This window comes from Rhinoderma darwinii, chromosome 13, assembly GCF_050947455.1.
Source record: "Rhinoderma darwinii isolate aRhiDar2 chromosome 13, aRhiDar2.hap1, whole genome shotgun sequence".
NCBI lineage: Eukaryota > Metazoa > Chordata > Amphibia > Anura > Rhinodermatidae > Rhinoderma > Rhinoderma darwinii.
This window is the reverse complement of record NC_134699.1, coordinates 17,367,623-17,388,131: the sequence shown is the minus strand read 5'-3', so window position 1 is coordinate 17,388,131 and position 20,509 is coordinate 17,367,623. Positions and strand designations below refer to the sequence as shown.

The 20,509-nt window shown below is 43.2% G+C and overlaps 2 protein-coding genes across 3 annotated transcripts; both read left to right on the top strand.

Annotated features, from left to right (window-relative positions):
• The first annotated feature begins 168 nt into the window (after positions 1-168).
• On the top strand, positions 169-8,621 carry DNAAF19 (dynein axonemal assembly factor 19). Of its 2 annotated transcripts, none has more exons than XM_075845325.1 (4): positions 169-243; positions 1,994-2,138; positions 6,011-6,143; positions 8,043-8,621. In XM_075845325.1, exons 1-4 carry the CDS (start codon positions 225-227, stop codon positions 8,448-8,450), a joined length of 705 nt encoding a protein of 234 aa, XP_075701440.1. In that variant the 5' UTR covers positions 169-224; the 3' UTR covers positions 8,451-8,621. The 2 variants fall into 2 exon arrangements, with proteins under 2 accessions (XP_075701440.1, XP_075701441.1); XM_075845326.1 differs by lacking the exon at positions 169-243 and adding an exon at positions 248-309.
• Positions 8,622-9,568: 947 nt separating this feature from the next.
• FAM187A (family with sequence similarity 187 member A) lies at positions 9,569-10,908 on the top strand. The gene has a single exon (XM_075846254.1). It carries the CDS (start codon positions 9,625-9,627, stop codon positions 10,906-10,908), a length of 1,284 nt encoding a protein of 427 aa, XP_075702369.1. The 5' UTR covers positions 9,569-9,624.
• The last annotated feature ends 9,601 nt before the right edge of the window (positions 10,909-20,509 follow it).

Sequence of the window (20,509 nt, the reverse complement as noted above, 5' to 3'; positions counted from 1 at the left end):
GCCTTATCCAGTGTAGTATATTCTTTACAATGTCTTGTCAGATGAGAGAATTAAAATAATATGGACTAAATTACAAGTAAAATTCTCGAAGGCAGTAACTTAGACAGCTATGAAACCCCGGACGTATCGCAGGCCGCTGACTTGACGCTGCTGCTTTTGATTGGTGGAATTGCACCCTATTCAGCGAGGGAAGTTGTTACTATGGTGACAGCGTTCCAGCTGAAATGAAGGCGGAATTGCAAGGTAAAAAAAAAGTAACGTGCAACGCGTGTGATATCTTCTCTTTCCTAACCAGCCGCCATTGATATTGTTAGTTTTTATTTATTTTTACCTATATTAGTGTGTGTGTATGTATTACACTGCAAGAGTAGGTACAGCATATAGCCTAAAATTACTTCAGGAAGATATTTTGTGTGGTGCACAAAATTGTCAGTCATATGCCAACTTGACATAACAGTGCCCCCCCCCCCCTCACACACACACTCACACAGTGCCAGCTACAACAGCCCTAAAATAGTGCGGGCTACAGTGCCCCCTACACAGTGCCGGCTGTAGTGCCCACTACAAAGTTCTAGCTATAGTGCCAGTTACAGTGCCCCTACATAGTGCCGAATACAAAGTGCTAGCTACAGTGCCCCCTACATAGTGCTAGCTACAGTGCTCGCTACATAGTGCCGGCTACAGTACCCCCCACCCAGTGCCGACTACTGTGCCCCCTACAATCGTGCAGACCACAGTGCCCCCTACAATACTGCCGGCTACAGCGCCCCCTACGCGTTGCGAGCTACAGAGCCCCCTACACGGTGCCGGCTACAGCGACCCCTACGCAATGCGGCTACAGCGACCCCTGCGCAATGCGACTACAGCGACCCCTACACGGTGCCGGCTACAGTTACCCCTACACGGTGCCGGCTACAGTTACCCCTACACGGTGCCGGCTACAGTGACCCCTACACGGTGCCGGCTACAGTGACCCCTAGACGGTGCCGGCTACAGAGCCCCCTAAGCGGTGCCGGCTCCAGCGACCCCTACGCGATGCCGGCTACAGCGACCCTACACGATGCCGGCTACAGCGACCCCTACACGATGCCGGCTACAGCGACCCCTACACGATGCCGGCTACAGCGACCCCTACACGATGCCGGCTACAGCGACCCCTACACGATGCCGGCTACAGCGACCCCTACACGATGCCGGCTACAGCGACCCCTACACGATGCCGGCTACAGCGACCCCTACACGATGCCGGCTACAGCGACCCCTACACGATGCCGGCTACAGAGAGCCCTACACGATGCCGGCTACAGCGACCCCTACACGATGCCGGCTACAGCGACCCCTACACGATGCCGGCTACAGCGAGCCCTACACGATGCCGGCTACAGCGACCCCTACACGGTGCCGGCTACAGAGCCCCCTACACGGTGCCGGCTACAGTTACCCCCTACACGGTGCCGGCTACAGTGACCCCCTACACGGTGCCGGCTACAGTGACCCCCTACACGGTGCCGGCTACAGTGACCCCCTACACGCTGCCGGCTACAGCGATCCTCTACACGGTGCCGGCTACAGCGACCCCCTACACGGTGCCGGCTACAGCGACCCCCTACACGGTGCCGGCTACAGCGACCCCTACACGGTGCCGGCTACAGCGACCCCCTACACGGTGCCGGCTACAGCGACCCCCTACACGGTGCCGGCTACAGTGACCCAAAATAGTTCCAGCTACAGTGTCCCCCTCCCCCTGTCTAACCACTGAGATGTCCCGGTCGCTATTGACCGCAGCATCTGAGGGTTTGAAACGGCTGGGTAGGAGCTATCTCCGATTTTGTCCGTTGCATGTGGTGTGGGCTCAGATCCTGAGCTCGCAGAATATTGTTGTGGCGCACATCCGGCGTACAAATACGGTGGATGGCATTAAGGTTGCATTTCAGTTATAATTGTCTTATCGTTCGTCCATAACTAAAACACCTTTTTTTTTATGCTTACTTAGCAATGAACGATTCAGAAGTGATTGATTTTCGGGAGTTGGAACGGGAGTTGGCCAATGCTGTGGCTGCAGACGAGAAGTATCAGAGGGAGAATGCTGCTAAGTTTCGTGCCATTCACCAGAAGGTGGCATCTTATGAGGAGTTCAGGTATTTTATTAAATATATGACCTTTGTGGACAGATCAGGGGTAGCATAAATATCACTAAAGGAAGGTGCTCCATGTGCAGGTGATAATAATACAATCTCTAGTAAATTATACTTAAATGGGTTTTCCAATAATCATTATTTATCACCTATCTACTATGGTCATCGTTGTGTCTTTCTGATGGCTTGTTACTTTTTTACGGTGACATATTTATAGTCCGGAGCTGCATTCACAATTCTGCGGCTTCAGAGTTGAAATTTCCCAGCAAGACTTGTTGACTTCACAAAGTTTGCTCTGGTGACTTGCATTCTGGGAAGTGTCATCTTTTCATCTGGTTCTGTACAGTCATCTTGTATAGGAAAAATCTGTAGCACTGTATTATAGGAGCTCAGCTAAAGCTACAAGGAAGGTGTCTGACAACCAGCAGAATTGTGAATGCAGCTCTGAACTATGAAATAGGGTATAATTCAGGATGAGTATAATATAGGTAATACATTGCATTTACAAAGTTACTCATATAACAAAGTTTCTTATATAGATTATATCTTTATATAAACTGTAAAAGGTGGACATTTAAAGGAATATTTTTTTTCCCTAATTAAAACCAGATCGTGAATCATAATTTATTTTTTTTCTAATCTGTTTTTATTTTTTTTTATTGTAGATTTTTTTTTAATAATTTTTTTCTGTTCATGGTTATTGGGTCAGCCATCTTGCCTTCTATTAAAGGGTTTGTTCCAGAATAAAAAATGATTGCCTATCCACAGCATAGGTGATAATTTTCTAATTGCTGGGGGCCCCACCGCTGGGACCCCCGCTGATTGTGACAACGGGGGGTCCCGAACCCCTAGATCCCCTGTAGTGAAGAGGAGTTCTCGGCTGGTACCGTCATTCCCAAAGACTTTGAATGGAGTGATGAGCATGCTGGACCGTCACTCCATTCCATGTCCTCCTTACTGCAGTTGAGCAGTGAGGGGGATCTGGGGGTTCAGGATCATAGTTCCCACAATCGGTGGGGGTTCCAGCGGCGAGTTCCCAGCGATCAGAAAATTATTCTGTGGATAAGTGATAATATTATTTTGATTCTGGGACAACCCCTTTAACAGCATTTAGAGAGATGCTTTACAGCCACATTGACCAAGAACCTGTGAACAGGACCCATTGACTTCAATAGTACAGTTTTCTAGGCATGCTCTGTGACCTGTGCAGAGGTCATTGTGCAGGAAGGGGGAGGAGGGTCCATCACATATTGTCAATGTGGATCCTGTGTTATCTATATATAGGGGTGTTACTGTCATTGTAATCCTGCCTGTGATGATAATGAGATGACTGCTGAGAAGTGATCTCTACAGAACAGGAAGTGTCAGTCTATTGTAAGGCTCAGCGGCCAGAGTGAAAACTTCAAGATTTTAGGATTTAATTTAGATGTTGATTTAAAAAATAGAAAAAAAAACCTCAGAAAATTCTTAAATGTGTTTAACATAAAAACTTGATTTAAATACTAGGTCATTTTCTGATGACACTTTCCCATTAAAGTGATCTCTAACAGTCACAAAAATGTCTGTTCAGGACCCCCATTAGTTAAAATCTAGAGCCATTGGATGTCATAGACGATCTTGTTTGCTATAGTCCACACATACGTTTTTCTTTACACTAGTCAAATATCTGATCATAAGGACATTAGACAAGAAGCGCTGCAGTAGTTTAACGCCAATGTAAAGATTTCTAAGACTCCACTGGAGTGATAAGAACATGTGGAGAGATTAGGAACGGATTAGAACAGGAGCCTTCAGAGATGTCATGAGCAGAAATAATGCAGGGGACACACAAGTCGCTGTTCTAGTCTTTTTATATAACGGAAATATTGTATTGTATCATCAGTAGAATTAATAGTTACAGCATAATGATAAATCCATTTTGACAACACGATCTTGATATACTTTTATTGCATTGTATCGCTTTTCTATCAATATACTAGTTGTCAGCAAATCTGCTGCTCATTTCGAGCACATATTTTATTATGTTAGAGCTGTCAGGCCATGTTAACACTTGGTGGTCATTTTCAGTACATTACATGTGGATTGGGTTTACAAAACCCCATCATCCACACGTAGCGGAAAAGGACCATGAAAAAATCAGAGCCTGCTCATTCTTGTGTGGCAATGCCGCAGAATTTCACCATTGATTTCACCCTTTGTGTAGGGTGAAATCCGCAGTAGAAAAAGTCAACTATGTGTTGGTTGACCCTTAGGCTACATGCACACTTTGCAGAATTTCCACATCATAACTGCAGGTAAAATACACACTTAATATCGCTGTTTTTAATGGGGTTTTTTTGGTGCAGATTTTACATTTTGATGCAGAAACAGGTGCTATTATGCTGCAGATTGTTGGATTTTTTTTTACAAACTTGTCAGATACAATTCTGGGATGGAAACGCAAAATACACATGCTGCGGATTTGGATCCAAATGAGATTACTTATAATCTTATTTACTTTGCTGATACGGTATTACGCTGCAGATTTGACACAGGAAATCCACGTGGCAAGTCCACTCATAAAATGCATCGTGTGCATGTGGCCTTAGGCCTCATTCACACGAGCGTATCAGATTCACGTGCGTGAAAAACGCGTGTGAATCAGGTCCGTGTGTGTTGCGTTATGCATCAGTGTGCTTTGCGAGTGGCAGGCGTTATTCACGCACTCACAACGCACATCTTTTTTTTTTCAAAATTATTTTTTTCAATTGAATTGATGCGTTAATCACGCACCACACACGGATGTGCATCCGTGTGCGGTACGTGGTTTTCACGCCCCCATTGACTTCAATGGGCGCGTAGGTGCGTGAGAACGCACCAATATAGGACATGCAGTGAGTTTCACGCAACGCACTAACGCTGTGCGAATAATCATGCATGTGTGAATGGCCCCATTGAAAACAATGGGTCAGTGTGCTGTGCGTTGTTTCAACACACAGCACACGGACGAGAATCACGCTCGTGTGAACGGGGGCCTTACAGTGTGATCTGTAAGGTATAAAAAAATAGCACCATCTGGTTGGTGGTTGTTCCAAGAATGCACACAGACCCTATAACACGTCACGCTTAGGCTGGATTCACACGAGCACATTACGTCCGTAATGGACGGAACGTATTTCGGCCGCAAGTCCCGGACCGAACACACTGCAGGGAGCCGGGCACCTAGCATCATACGTATGTACGACGCTAGGAGTCCCTGCCTCTCTGTGGAACTACTGTCCCGTACTGAAAACATGATTACAGTACGGGACAGTTGTTCGGCAGCGAGGCAGGGACTCCTAGCATCGTACATAACTATGATGTTAGGAACCCGGCTCCCTGCACTGTGTTCGGTCCGGGACTTGCGGCCGAAATACGTCCGCTAATTACGTACGTAATGTGCTTGTGTGAATCCAGCCTAACATAGTCCATATTACAGAGACTTAGAAATTCATATTGCTGCCATATGGTGCCTCTGTGAGTCACATCTTCTCACCCAGAAGCAATGCAATGAAGGAGTATGTCCTAATCAGGGACCCCTAGATCAGATCGCCATGGACACTGCATAGGAGCTGTACACACAAAACGGGAGTAGATTTTTAACGTCTATGATATTGAGGCTGTCCAAAAATTGGTTGTGCCAGCATATAAGCAAGTCCCAAAAGCATGCGGGGGGGAAATTGTTTCACAACAGCTGGACTTTCACTATAACTTTGTCATTTCTTTTTGTTTTATTGCATTTCGGGATTACAATCTCTAATTCTGAGCGGAAACACCAGAAAAGTTTGATGTCCTTCTTGCTAGATTAAACTTTTTTCATTTCTACAATAAATTCCACTTTCATTTGCTCTCCGCAGAGATATTGTAGCAGCTTCTAACCTGAAACCCTTGGAGCGGAAGGACAAGATTGGAGGCGATAGGAAGCAGCCATGGAACCCGACCGCCACAACAAGCAGCTCGTCCAAAGAGCCAGCGAGTGCCGCGTTACAGGTGAGGCGGAAACAGAAATTGATTACATCTGCTTGTCCCGGCCGCGCGGCTCTTTTCTTTATGACACTATTTGAAACTCCATCTTCTCTTGTAATCCAGACGTATCCATTTGATTACCTCCAGCCATTCTCTGTTCCCTTACTGTGGTTTACCTTTGCTTGATTAGCAAACTGCGACAGTAAAAAGCTCCCTCCTTTTAAGATTAACCTGTTATATACATTCAAAGTTTACCTGCCATATTGTGTATGACATCTGTCAATTCAATGAACATGACATCACTGCAAACCAGTAATGTACGCAGAGGAGGGGGGTACCTACTAGTTCTGGTTTGCTTCGGTAAATTTCCCTGCCCTAAGGGCAAAAACTCAGTCGGTCCACAGTATCGCTGATCCTGAGGTATAGTATGGAGACATACATTGGGACAGTCCTCTCCTACGAGAATATTTTGTAATTGGGTATCAGCAATATTGGAATTGTTTCAGGATACTAGATCCTATAGCAATGCCTCTATTTTTAACCAGCCATATACACCGTTCCACTATCTGCTAACTACCACAACTCTGCTATGTTCTGTATACTAATTCCAAATACATTGAGACCATTAGGCTGCATTCACACATTGCGTTTTTGTTGCAGATTTTGTAGCAGGTTTTTGAGCCAAGGCCAGAGATGGTTTTAAAAGGAATGGGAAATAGAAAGGGAGAATGTATACTTCTCCTTCCTCTTGAATCCACTTCGTCTTTGGCTCAAAAATCTGCATCAAAATCTGCAACAAATACGCAATGTGTGAATCCAGCCTAAACTGGCATTTCCAGTCTAATAATAATTATATAATGATGAAAACGGCAGCCATGTGCTAGATTAGTACAGTCAAATTTCTTTAATCTGACATTGATGGGATTGGATTGGTTTTGAATGATCTGATATTCTGGATTATAGGATGGCCAGAGAAATGTAAATTAAAGTCTCTTGTAAGTGTAGAGAACCCTACAAAAAATTGTAAAATGCTAATTAAAATATGGAATTTCTTAATTGGTTCTTTTATGACGAGTTTCCAGCTTCTGGTCTTGTGAATATCCACATTATAGTTTAGTTTAGTGCTGGATTATCAATCATTTTCGATTATCGAATGCTGGATAAGGAATGATGTTGCACCTAAATGACGATTATGAGGTTCCAGAGGTGTAACTTGAAGCTTCTGGGCCCCAATGCAAAATCTGTAATCGGGCCCCTCATCTACCACTTGCCATTTATAATACTGGTGTCTACCTATGGGGCAGAGGGTCCTTTGGGCCCCCTCAGGGACCAGGTGCTACTACTACGCCCCTGTGTGGTTCCAAACTTTACGACCATGAGGCTTTGTAACTAGGAGCTGTATTTAAACTTGCCTTCCCTACATACATTGCTTTATGGGGAGGGGAAATGACTACCTGTCTAAGAAGATGTTAGTTTCTTGCTCTGAGCAGGGAAAATAAGGGTGCGATTTGCTACTGCACTGTCTCAAGCACTCTGGCTGGCAAGCTTGGTAGTGGGATGAAAGATCCGCATATCACATGGGTGAATATGAGCATTATGGGATTGGATAACATCCATTCTTCCGGCTCCTGGTCATGGCTTTAGATATCACCACCTTGTTTTAGTACTGGATCTGATACCACCGCTGTGATGATGAAGCACGGGGCTCTACTGCAGGTGCCACAACCCATCTACCACCAACATGACTGTGGAACCATGGATGAAATCATTATATATATATATATATATATATATATATATATATATATATATATATATATATATATATATATATATATATATAAAATGTGTTTTTGTTTTGGCGGTAATCCTATAAAACCCACTGGTCTTGTATTTGTCCATTTCTTTTAATCTTTATTGTAGGAATCGCAACTGTCAGAACCCAGAAATGCATTTGAGTTTACCCGTGTGTGGCGCAGGATAGATATGGAGAGAAGATATGACTTCCTCTTGCAAATTGGGGCTGAGAAGTTATCCCATATCTTCCATGCAGAAGTGTGCTCGGGTCTGCTGGGGGAGTTCCTCCTTGTGTTGGAGGAGCATCTTCAGCACAGGCAATTGGCTGAAGTGATGGAGATATTACAGTGTTTGGCAAAGACTCCACGCTTCCACCTCAACCTGGTCTTCCTCGGCAAGGACGAGAGGGCACGCTGCCAGGAGCTGTTTGTGAAGCTGCAGACTTTAGTAAATGATGAAAAGGAAGCAGATGGTCAATGGAAATCAACAATAATGCAACTAACAATTATGTATAAGATCGATGTGTCAAATTAACTTCCATATTACTGTCGTCATTATATGAATAAGCAATAACCTGTAATAACCTGTCCTCTGATCCCAACTTTCTTCACTTACTATTGCAATTTACTGAACCAGTTTGTATAAACTTTAGCGTGGTTTAACAGGATTGAAAAATGTTTCCGGTTTTATGTAAATAAAGCACAATCATTGTATAATGAAAAGTTCTGCAATGATTTCTAATAGTTCTACGTTTTAATAACACACTATGTTCAATAAATTCAAGAGACTGGAAATCGATACAAACTTAAAGGGTTATTCCCATCTTAGGCATTTATGGCATAGCCACAAGATGCGGGTCCTACCTTTGGGACCTATACCTGTCTGGAGAATGGGGGACACCCGTCCCACTGGTCGCCGCATCCAGCTTGAGAATAAGTGGAGAGGTGGATGGGAATTACAGAAACTGCGAGCTTGTTGTGGTCGGCTGCTTCCCATTCATGTCTATAGGAGTTACATCTATCGTCTATTTCCAGTCTCCAGTGATTCTTGCCCTGGATGTGGCAGCCAGTCAGGATGGGGGACCTCTGTTTTCTAGATAGTGATCGGACCCGCATCTAGCAGATATTTATGGAATATCCAGTGATTATGCCATAAATGTCTAAGATAGGAATAACAGTTCAATACTTCCCACAGCTGAGGTTTTGCTACAATTGTCTAGACAATCCTCCAAACAGCCTGGACTCCAAGCTGATACATTTTTCTTCTACTGTAGAAAACAAATACATTTGGCAGCACGAATCTCTCATGTACTGGTAGAGCTCTGAGAAGTTTGCCTAGAGCACTGATTTAGATGGGGACTGTGTAATTCCTCATTTCACCTGCAGAGGCTCAAGAGGGGAATTGAACCCTTGCTGCCTGGTTTCTCTGCCGATTACAGCTGATCTCTGCAGGGCTGCAAAACAATGGTAAAAAAGACGCAGGTGTGAACAGGCACTTATTGCTGGAATACCCTACTAACATAAAGGGATTGTTCAAAACAGACAACCTCTTAAAGGAGAAGTGCAATAGAACTTCGAACCTTTTCTTTGGAAACAAAAGAATGTTTGATCATGATAATTCCGTGCAGTTGGGACTCAGTTGACTTCAACAACATAGAAGTCAATAAAAGATCCCATTTGATGTGTCATCTATACCCTTCTAGTAAAAGATGCTTCACTATTGTCTTCTCCTCCCTTATGCAGCAGTTACGTTCCTACTCCATCTAAATCCAGCAACTAGTTATGAGATTGTTGAAAAAGACGACATCTACAGGTCTGTGGTTTGCCCGGCATTCTTATTATTTGACTCAATGGCTTACCTTTCGGACATGACCTTTGAACTTCCTTGCCATTGCAAGCCTGAACTAATAAAGTCCGTAGTGTGGTACTATCAGAAGAACACGGGTAATAAGAAGACCCGGGTGCTCACAGACTTCAATGGTACAGTCCAACTGGATGTTCAAAATGTTCGTGGCAGTTTTGATATTGTTTTCAGGTTCAGTATCCGGATGTTCAGTCTAATAGTGTTTAAGGCACAAATAGAAGATTCAGGAAATTATATGTGTGGCTCACGGGACGGACACTTCTTTTATGGATACAGCGTTGATATTCAAGAGTCCAAGAATGCATATGTAGCATTTGAAGACCGACATGGTCACCCACAACCGGATCTGATAAGCAAATATTTTGTCGTCTTCACCACTTTTTGGGAGTGGACAGTGTGTGATCGATGTGACGTGAGAGGGGAACAAAGAAGAATTGGCTTATGCTATATCAATAGTACCTACCTTAACCCCAGATTTCGCGTAGCTCAGTATATTGGGACTACTTGTGGCTCAGAAGCCGTCCCACCCAAATTCAAAAAGTCCATATCCGGTCGGAGACCAGAGATCATAGTCAGGAGCTGCATAAGTCCATGCCACAAGCCCAAAAAAGGCATTCTGGGTAAATTCAGCACTTTGATCCATAATATAATGAAGCTTAAAGATTATATCCCATGGACCACCAAAGTACCAATTCAGTTACACACTCATCCAATAGGCAGCAGGCTGAGTATTGCTTGTCCAGGAGCCAAACCAGAACATGCTGTGGCTTGGGACAAAGACAATGACAGACTTTATCGCACAGAGTATCTAATTGGGATTAATAACTTTATGAGAGTCTTTATCGACCATGGAAACCATCTAAACTTTCGCTTCATTCAGTTCGATGACAAAGGAATCTACTATTGCTGGCTGCAGGGGAAGATGAAGGCCGGCTTCAGGTTGGCTGTGCAAAGAGATCCTGTAGGGAAACGTCACTTCAGTGACCCTGAATCCGTATTTGCCATGAAGGCCATTGGCATAAGTTTTTTATTTTTCACCCTTCTTTTCATCTTGGTTCATTGTATCAAGTGCTGCTTCCGCAACTTGAGGTGTTTGCTGCTCCCCGAACAATTGAATGCAATAAAATAAAGACTAAAAATGATTTCCATAAATCGTTGCGACATCTTCTATTTATATCTTGTAGCTTGCTCACCCCTTATGATGTCGATGTCTAAAATATCGGTTCAAATGTCAGAATTCTCCACGAGGAGGGTCTGATCAAGTAGTCACTACTGAGTCTAATAGACCTTTACATGTTATTATCACTAAATCCAAATTTACTCTGACGCTTTTAATATGAATATGATTGAGAACATCTATTTAATATCCTGACTTGTTTTAACCCCTTGTGGCTATTTCTGTTCAAAAGTTGGTGCAAATGTTTGTCACTCAGCAGGTGGCAGCAGTGTGCTACAATTCTTAGAACCTGTCGCTATGTTGACTTTGTGTATTCCAAATTATTCATCATTATTATAACTATCTGTTCCGATTTTCCTTATGTAAAGTGACCTGGTCTTTAGTAAGTAATATTACATTTACTTTAAATCATTCAGTCACTCAGATTGGTGCAGATCGTGTAGTATGAAAAAAACCACTTCCTTGGTTACTCACATTGGACCTTCTGGAGGGCTGAGTCCTGGGCAACTTTCCATTACTCATTGGGAAGGGACATTGGCCAATCTACTTTGGATTCCCCACTCTCCATTTGAACTAATATGAGCATTAAGGAATACCTCTGTGGTACATACACCATTGGTGAGGTTGACCATTTCAATCTCAAAACTTAGTATGCAGGATTCGGACAGACTGTTATTAATTTTATATATTCTGAATCACATTTTGTTCCAAGCTTATCACACACACAGAGCCGAAAGTGGCTACAAAATAACATCTCCCACTCTGGCACATACTCCAACGGTCTATTGATTTCAATGAGAATGGTGTAATGCTTTATTTCCCCTGCGGGGGTGCTGCAGGGGGACTAAACACTTGCTGCCATGTTCCACCACAGTGTACAGCTGATTTCTGGGTGTGACTGCAGCAGAACACCCTGTATTCAGCTTATCATCGGAGGACCTTTTTAACCGAAAGGGATTGCCAAAGTTAACAACCTCTTTAAAGTTCATACAACAAAATCATGTGTTCAAAATAGTCTAATAAATAGGTTGCTAATAATGAGAGTTCTTGCTTTACTGTTTAGAAAGGTATATGTAAGTGACCTCTAATGTAGAGGTTGTCCGCTTTGGACAGTCTTTTAATTGGAACCCCCAGTGATCACCTGTGATCTGCAGGGCAATGGCCATCAAGGGTTCAATTCCCATGCAGCGCCACAATAGGGGAAATGTAGAATTACATGTTTCTCATTTAAATAAATTGGCTGTCCGTGTTAGATAGACACTCTTTGCAGTGTCTCTCCGCTTTGGCTAAAAGATCAGGGTCGCCCTCTTTCTACTCAGAATGCCTTAGTAGGATATTTGAAAATGGATTTTCTATTCCAGGCACCCAAAAAGACTGGGTCGAATAATCTCCAAACTGGAAATATCTTGGACTTTTGTGTTTGGTATTTACATAAAAAATGTGACCTCTCATGGCAGAGAACGTTTTCATTAGCCTGTCTCACATATGACTAGTCCAATCTAGTATTTCTTGTCATTGGTTGTGAGACATCTGTTCAATTTGTACCTTATTATTATGAAGCCTTATTATTCTAAAATTAAAATATAATATATGATTCAAAATGTTTAATCAATGTGTACAAGCCGCCTACACATAGTGGATGCATATGGAGGCGGACAGGCCGACCTTTCACTAGGAACCATTGACATTACTAAGCTGGAGCTCACAAGTCCAGTTATTGCAGAAAGTAATACAGGTACTCAAGATTGAAAATCTGCGCCATGCCTACAATTCACTGCAGATTTTATAAAACCCCATTAATTTGCATTATTCTGTACTTTTACGCGGAATTTAGTGCAAATTCTACATTTATAATCCACATTAAATCTACCATGTGCAAACCTAACCATATAATGTGTAGGTATAGATCCACTGTAGCGCCCATGGCCACGGACCGTCTGGATTACACACCCCCCAACGGCCGCAGCCATGGTGGATCAGTGAGCGCTGGGCTGCATCTCCTCCCCAGGAGACGCCATCGCTCACTTCCGCTCCGTTTGGCTGTGTCCCGTAGGGTGCGCGCGCACGCTCGTGCCCGGCCTTAAAGGGCACATGAAAATAATCACCAATTAACCCATGACCACCCTGGACTATAATAAGGGCCCTGCCCCTTCACTCATTGCCTGAGCGTTGTTGTGTTTACCCGTGTTAGTTCTGAAAATGGTCCCTTAGTGTTATCCTGTACCTGCTCCAGTACCTGGTACCTGTATCCTGTTTCCCGTGCTACCGTTGTTCCTGTGCCTTAGAAGTTGAAGTCGTGTTGTGCCTCTGGTCACGCCTACTGTGTTACACCACGCCTGGTGTCATCTGCCACGCTTTGCATCATCTGCCGTCTGAAGTACCATCTGTGCCTAGCCACTGCGACTGTCTGGACTATTCAGTTACCCTTGTGCTGGACTTTGTATTATTGGGTACTCTGTTGTTTCGCCAGCTGCCTCCCTGCTCCCTAGCCAATCCCTATACATCCTGTACCTTAAAAAGTGCTCTGCCCTTCCTCTCCTTGCCTGAGCGTTGTTGTGTCTGCCCATGTTAGTCTTTGCAAATGATTCTTTAGTTGTGTCCTGTATCCAGTGTTCCCATTTCCTGTATCCCGTATCCAATAATTGTGTTTGTTCCAGTGCGTAATCTAGTGTTGGAGTTGAGATTGTCATCTGTGCCAAGGGTCTGCTACGCCACATGTCTGCTACACCTAGTGCCTGCCATGCCGAGTGTTTGCCAAATCATCTATCCAGGTACTCTTGTCCTAGAGCCTGTTATTGACACTTGTTTGGCTAGCTGCTACTTTGCTATGGCGGAGCGGCCTAGTGGGTCGAAATACCCCACAGCCATGACAGCTGCCCTGAGAAAGTGGAGACTTGCCAGAGATGCTTTAAAGAGGTTGTCCCATCTGAAACCACCCCTGAGATAAGTCAATGGAAGAAGGTGCAGGGGGCTAAGGGCCCTTTTTATGATGTACGAATAATAGCGCATGCAGATGTGTCCACTCTTACTTACTCTTCAATTGCATAAAGTAATACAACTTGTCATGATACCAATACGATCTCGCGCTATCCAGTAAAAAAAACCATATACTTTAAATGTATACTTTTTTTTTTTACTTAAAGAGGCTCTGTCACCAGATTTTGCAACCCCTATCTGCTATTGCAGCAGATCGGCGCTGCAATGTAGATTACAGTAACGTTTTTATTTTTAAAAAACAAGCATTTTTGGCCAAGTTATGACCATTTTTGTAGTTATGCAAATGAGGCTTGCAAAAGTCCAAGTGGGTGTGTTTAAAAGTCCAAGTGGGTGTGTATTATGTGCGTACATCGGGGCGTTTTTAATACTTTTACTAGCTGGGCGCTCTGACGAGAAGTATCATCCACTTCTCTTCAGAACGCCCAGCTTCTGGCAGTGCAGACACAGCCGTGTTCTCGAGAGATCACGCTGTGTCGTCACTCACAGGCCCTGCATCGTGTCGGAAGAGCGAGGACACATCGGCACCAGAGGCTTCAGTTGATTCTGCAGCAGCATCGGCGTTAGCAGGTAAGTCGATGTAGCTACTTACCTGCAAACGCTGATGCTGCTGCAGAATCATCTGTAGCCTCTGGTGCCGATGTGTCCTCGCTCGTCTGACACGATGCAGGACCTGTGAGTGACGTCACAGCGTGATCTGGCAGAAGCTGGGCGTTCTGAAGAGAAGTGGATGATACTTCTCATCAGAACGCCCAGCTAGTAAAAGTATTAAAAACGCCCCGATGTACGCACATAATACACGCCCACTTGGACTTTTACTTTTAAACACACCCACTTGGACTTTTGCAAGCCTCATTTGCATAACTACAAAAATGGTCATAACTTGGCCAAAAATGCTTGTTTTTTTAAAATAAAAACGTTACTGTAATCTACATTGCAGGGCCGATCTGCTGCAATAGCAGATAGGGGTTCCAAAATCTGGTGACAGAGCCTCTTTAAGAGTCTATGAGCGTCGGATGGTATTAATCAGAGGCATCCGTCACAGCCATCCAGTAAAAGTATATGATAAAGACATATTCATGGGAGTCTACGGGCAACGGATTGCCGACGGATACCTCTGATGGATGCCAGCCATCGCCCATAGATTCCTATGTTACAAAAACATACTTTTTAATGTATACTTTTTTTTTTTAGCATGGGAGACCCTGGCCGACAAATGGCATAAACCATGAAAGTACTAAGTATAAACGCATAAGAAAATGAAAAAGTAAGTCAAAATCAGCATGTTGATGGTTTCCAATTAGGTACAAGATTTGTTTCTACATTGCATTGAAAATGAAGGCAAAATATAATTGAAAACGGTAAAAAAACATTTTACTGGCGATAGGAACAGACCGATATTATTAAAAGATATACTGAGGCCCTGTTCTTCAGAGTCACAGTAAATACAAGAGAGGAACTAGAATCAAGGTGAAGCTTTATGACCTGTGGATGTAGGGAGACAAGACGTTGGATGAATCTCCTGTTGAGTATCGAGCAGAAAGTGTTTAGTGAGATGTCAAGGCTCTCCTGAGACCTGACTCATACCCTGCTGCTCACACTAATTTACATAATATTTAATGCATGTGGATTTCATGGGTGTTAGCTGGTCCATACATAATGCATATTTGATATATTCACCAAAGCTTGGTTTTCTCTCTTTTGTTTTGGAACGTGAAATAAATGACATTGGCCTAGAATAGCTTCAGATTCAGCACTTTGTAAATGGTTACTTGATAGAAAAACTTTACTGATACTAAAAAGTCCTAAAATATTAACGCTGCATCGATGGTCTGTTAGGATATTAGACAGCTTGGACCAGTTTTGGGCCATATGCCAATGACTATCTACTCTTCTTGGTCTTGCCAACTGATGACAAACAACCTTTTGTGGGAATTTCTTGACTGGAGATTACTTTTCCAGCAAACTTGTTTGTGTAGAGTGCCATAGGCAATGAAGATACAGTTCGATATTTTCCCGGTGGAAAAAGCATTGTCCTATATATATATATATATATATATATATATATATATATATATATATATATATATGTATGTATATATCCAGCTTTACATTGCCCACTTTGTACAGGTAAGTGCAGTATAGAGACCTTACACCTCAATAAAGATGCACGTGACCATTTATTGGCAAATGATAACAGTTAAGTCAAATTCCGATTGGAGTTCATTGCAAATGTTTCTTGAAAAATGATCTTCCTGGCTTACCATTGCCTTGCTTTGATTCTATGCCATGATGGATATACATCAAGGCAGAGCTTTTCTCAATTATAGAGGTTGTCCCATTAGGATAACTTTTTCTCACATGCTCTATTCGGGCATAGAGGGGTTCCTCCTCTTCGTCCCCACCTCTATTAACTGGAGCAGAAAAGCGCTACAAAGAGTGGCTTCCCCTATGGTTGACTTGCCACCACCATGTATGTACATGATCGCCCATTTATTTGCTTCAGGTGGGATGTTTGACTGCCCGCCGCCTTCCTCCGTGATATAAGCCGATTGTCCTAGTTTCAGCTGCCGGTTCCACGTGGCCAGTGGAACACCAATGAGTCTGAATTTATAAAAAGGTAGTCCTGATGGAACACCATACCAAGTAATCACGGATTTCCATTTCAAGTGATGCTATGGACTTTAATATAAGTGTCGGTCTAGCTTTAGTCCTTTTTTTATTTCTAGTTTTCCATTTTGCTGACTTAGGAAAAGCCCAAACAAATGCCACACCCAACTAAGAACATGGGAATCAGAAGGAGTGATAACATAGCATTACCAGACATGACCACATCCTGTACTAGTCAAGGCATGTGCATTAACCAGCGGTAATAAAAACTTTCATGGGGGCAAAAAAGGTAAGCTGCATAAGCCAAACCAGGTAGCAAACGACGGTATAGAATAAAATTGAAATCAAAATTTGCTAGGATAAAAGCGCATGTGGAGAAAATATAAGACAGAAAAAAAGCGCAGAATATTTTTAGTAGTAGAGGAAAGACGAAGTAAAAGGGAACATCTCTAGAATAGGCCAAGGGGGAATCAAAGATAGCGGTGTGACATTAAAAGGATGCGTCAAAGTAGACCTTATATTTGTTGGTGTCTTGTTGTATAGCACCTTGTTTTTATGATAAAGTAGTCTGTGCCCTGTAGGGAAGACATTGGGTTCTCCGGCTGCATTATTTTCTTGATTTCAGAATACCGCAAGTTATTGGAAGGCAGAGCGTTCAGAAAGAATGGCATATATGTCCTCGATATCATTATTGCATGTCACAGTTGCACGTTAAGCATACAAATAGGAAACCGGCCCCATAGACCAAATCAAATGTTGTCCTCCCCCGCTTGGTGCTAATATTTTCCACCTTGATCAATTCAGGTAGAGTCATGCCATGATCTTGTCTCCCCCTGCTTTCTATTTGATGTCGGAGAGAAAAGCTATGTGACTAGATTCCCCCTATATTGCTTGCCAACGTTGACTTTGAAAAAGGAGAACCCTACAAATGCCCTTGCTTCCCATAGGGAGAGGATGATGTGGAGCCTTTCACACTTTGGCTAGTGAAGAGGATGCCTCTATGGTATGTACGCCATTAGGGGGTGCTTCTGTACCAGTCAGATGATCTTATAGGGGTTCTTAGCTTTGGGCAATCCCTTCTTGTTACAAAGCTGATCACAGTGATCAGCTGTAATCTAGGTGGAAACCTGACAGTAAGTGTTTAATTTCCCTGCAGCGCCACCACAGGAGAAGTTAAGCATTACAAGTTTGTCCATTTAAATAAATTCCCTTTCATATCTGTATAATGCAAGACATGACTGGTCCTCAAGTGAGACATTCTTTTTGTAGCCGCTCTCTTCTTTGGTCGAGAGATGAGGATCCTGAACATGGGATCCCCTCTAATAACTCACAATTCCCTTATAGGGGTATAAATTTTATTTTCTGGACTGCACAACCCCCAAGTAAATGTCTACCTTTGAATAGGCTCCCTCTAGTGGTGGTTGCAGAAACCGGAACGTTAGGTTTTGAATATATGTTCATGCAGCAGATTTGGAGTTGTGTGTCATAAAAAGAGAGCTCCAATGGCTATTAAGATGTATTAAGAATTTAATCCGCACATAAAAATTACCATAAGGGTCAGTTCACACGTTGCGTAAATACTGCAGATTTTCCGCAACAGAATTAGTTGAGGAAAATCCGCAGCAAATACAGTAGCAGCAAAGTGGATGAGATAAAACAAATCTCATCCACACGCTTTGTAAATACTGAGCGGATAAACCGCTCAGAAATTGACCTGTAGTGCAGCGTTTTATTCCGCAGCATGGAAATTGTATTTACGTAAACACTGCTCAGTTATTGCGTTTTTTTGTGGCGGGTTCGCAGCGATTCCGCCGCAAAAAAACGCAACTCCGAGAAAAATAAAACGTTATACTTACACAGAAGACTGTGTTTCCTCCACCAGGCTGGCCTCCTGGGATGCCGTTTCATCCCATGTGACTGCTGCAGCCAATCACAGGCTCCTGGGATGAAAGGCCTGCTAGGTGCTGCAGTTTTCTACAGCGAACATTCCGGACGAAAAACTGCACCACAGTTTGTTGCGGTTTTTCGCCCAGAATTTCGTGTCGACGCACAGGGCGGATACGCTGCGTGCTTTTACGCAGCGTATCCGCCCCGTGTGAACTGAGCCTTATAATAAAAGATGGACATTTCCTATGTATATGATGAGTCCTTGTAAATTGTCCGTGTCATGAGCGATCATAGATCAAATGAGGACACATTCAGCTGGTTGTTGTGTCTGTAACGTTACCAACTGTGTATCTTCATTATTAATAATTATTAAGTGACTGTCTACCCAATACATTATGAGCATGTCATTGTTCTTACACCATTGTGCCTCTCACTATCTGTACGCGTTACCGCTGTGACTAAACAGAGTTCATTGCATGTCTCCCAAATTCAAAGAGATGTTGTTTCTATACAAACACAGATTACTGTGGATTGTATGGCTGTTTAGGAGAGAACAGGAGAAAATCCAGGAGGTTTACTGAGCTCGGTACAATCTCACACTGCAAACAACGCACCCGCCTCCGAGAACGAGAAAGGGTTTTGAACAAAGACAGAAAATGTAAATAAGGTCTATGTGCAAACTCTGTAATATGGAGAGAGGGGGGACTGACGGATGGATGATAAGAACTCTGGCAATATTCATAGTTGGGGGTTAAAGGGGTTTTCTACTAAACACCTACGTGACTTGTCAATTGGATATATCATAAAAGTATTTTTAGTAAGAGTCCAAGTATGACTACCTCCGATCTCAAGGATGAGGGGGTCCCATTCCCGGGGTTGAGAGGTGACTTGGCATGTGCAGTTACTTGACTGGAGATTACTTTTCCAGCAAAATAGTTTGTGTAGAGTGCCATAGGCAATGAAGATACAGCTCAATATGTTCCCGGTGGAAAAAGCATTGTCCATGACCCCACAGAGCCTTTTATTTATATATATATATATATATCCAGCTTTACATTGCCCACTTTGTACAGGTAAGTGCAGTATAGAGACCTTACACCTCAATAAAGATGCACGTGACCATTCATTGGCAAATGATAACAGTTAAGTCAAACTCCGATTGGAGTTCATTGCAAATGTTTCTTGAAAAATGATCTTCCTGGCTTACCATTGCCTTGCTTTGATTCTATGCCGTGGTGGATATACATCAAGGCAGAGCTTTTCATAATTATAGAGGTTGTCCCATTAGGATAACTTTTTCTCACATGCTCTATTCGGGCATATAGACATCATAGAGGGGTTCCTCCTCTTCGGCCGCACCTCTATTAACTGGAGCAGAAAAGCGCTACAAAGAGTGGCTTCCCCTATGGTTGACTTGCTGCCACCATGTATGTACATGATCGCTCATTTATTTGCTTCAGGTGGGATGTTTGACTGCCCGCCGCCTTCCTCCGTGATATAAGCCGATTGTCCTAGTTTCAGCTGTCGGTTCCACATGGCCAGTTGATCACCAATGAGTCTGAATTTAGAAAAAGGTAGTCCTGATGGAACACCATACCAAGTAATCACGGATTTCCATTTGAAGTGATGCTATGGACTATAATATAAGTGACGGTCTAGCTTTAGTCCTTTTTTTATTTCTGGTTTTCCATTTTGCTGACTTAGGAAAAGCCCAAACAAATGCTACACCCAACTAAGAACATGGGAATCAGAAGGGGTGATAGCATAGCATTACCAGACATGACCACATCCTGTACTAGTCAAGGCATTTACGTAAACGCTGCTCAGTTGTTGCGTTTTTTTGTGGCGGGTTCGCAGCGATTCCAATGAAATAAATAGAAATCGGTGGAAACGCCAAGTGTTCATGGTCCTAAACACATCCCTGGCCCCACCATGTTTATTTAAATGAGGAGAGGGGTATAAGCTGCTGCCAAACGCTTCTTGGCAGGGGCTTATCTCCCGCCAGATCAAAAGATCCAACATGCCCGATTCCCTCTTAATTTCAAACACATACTGTACGTTT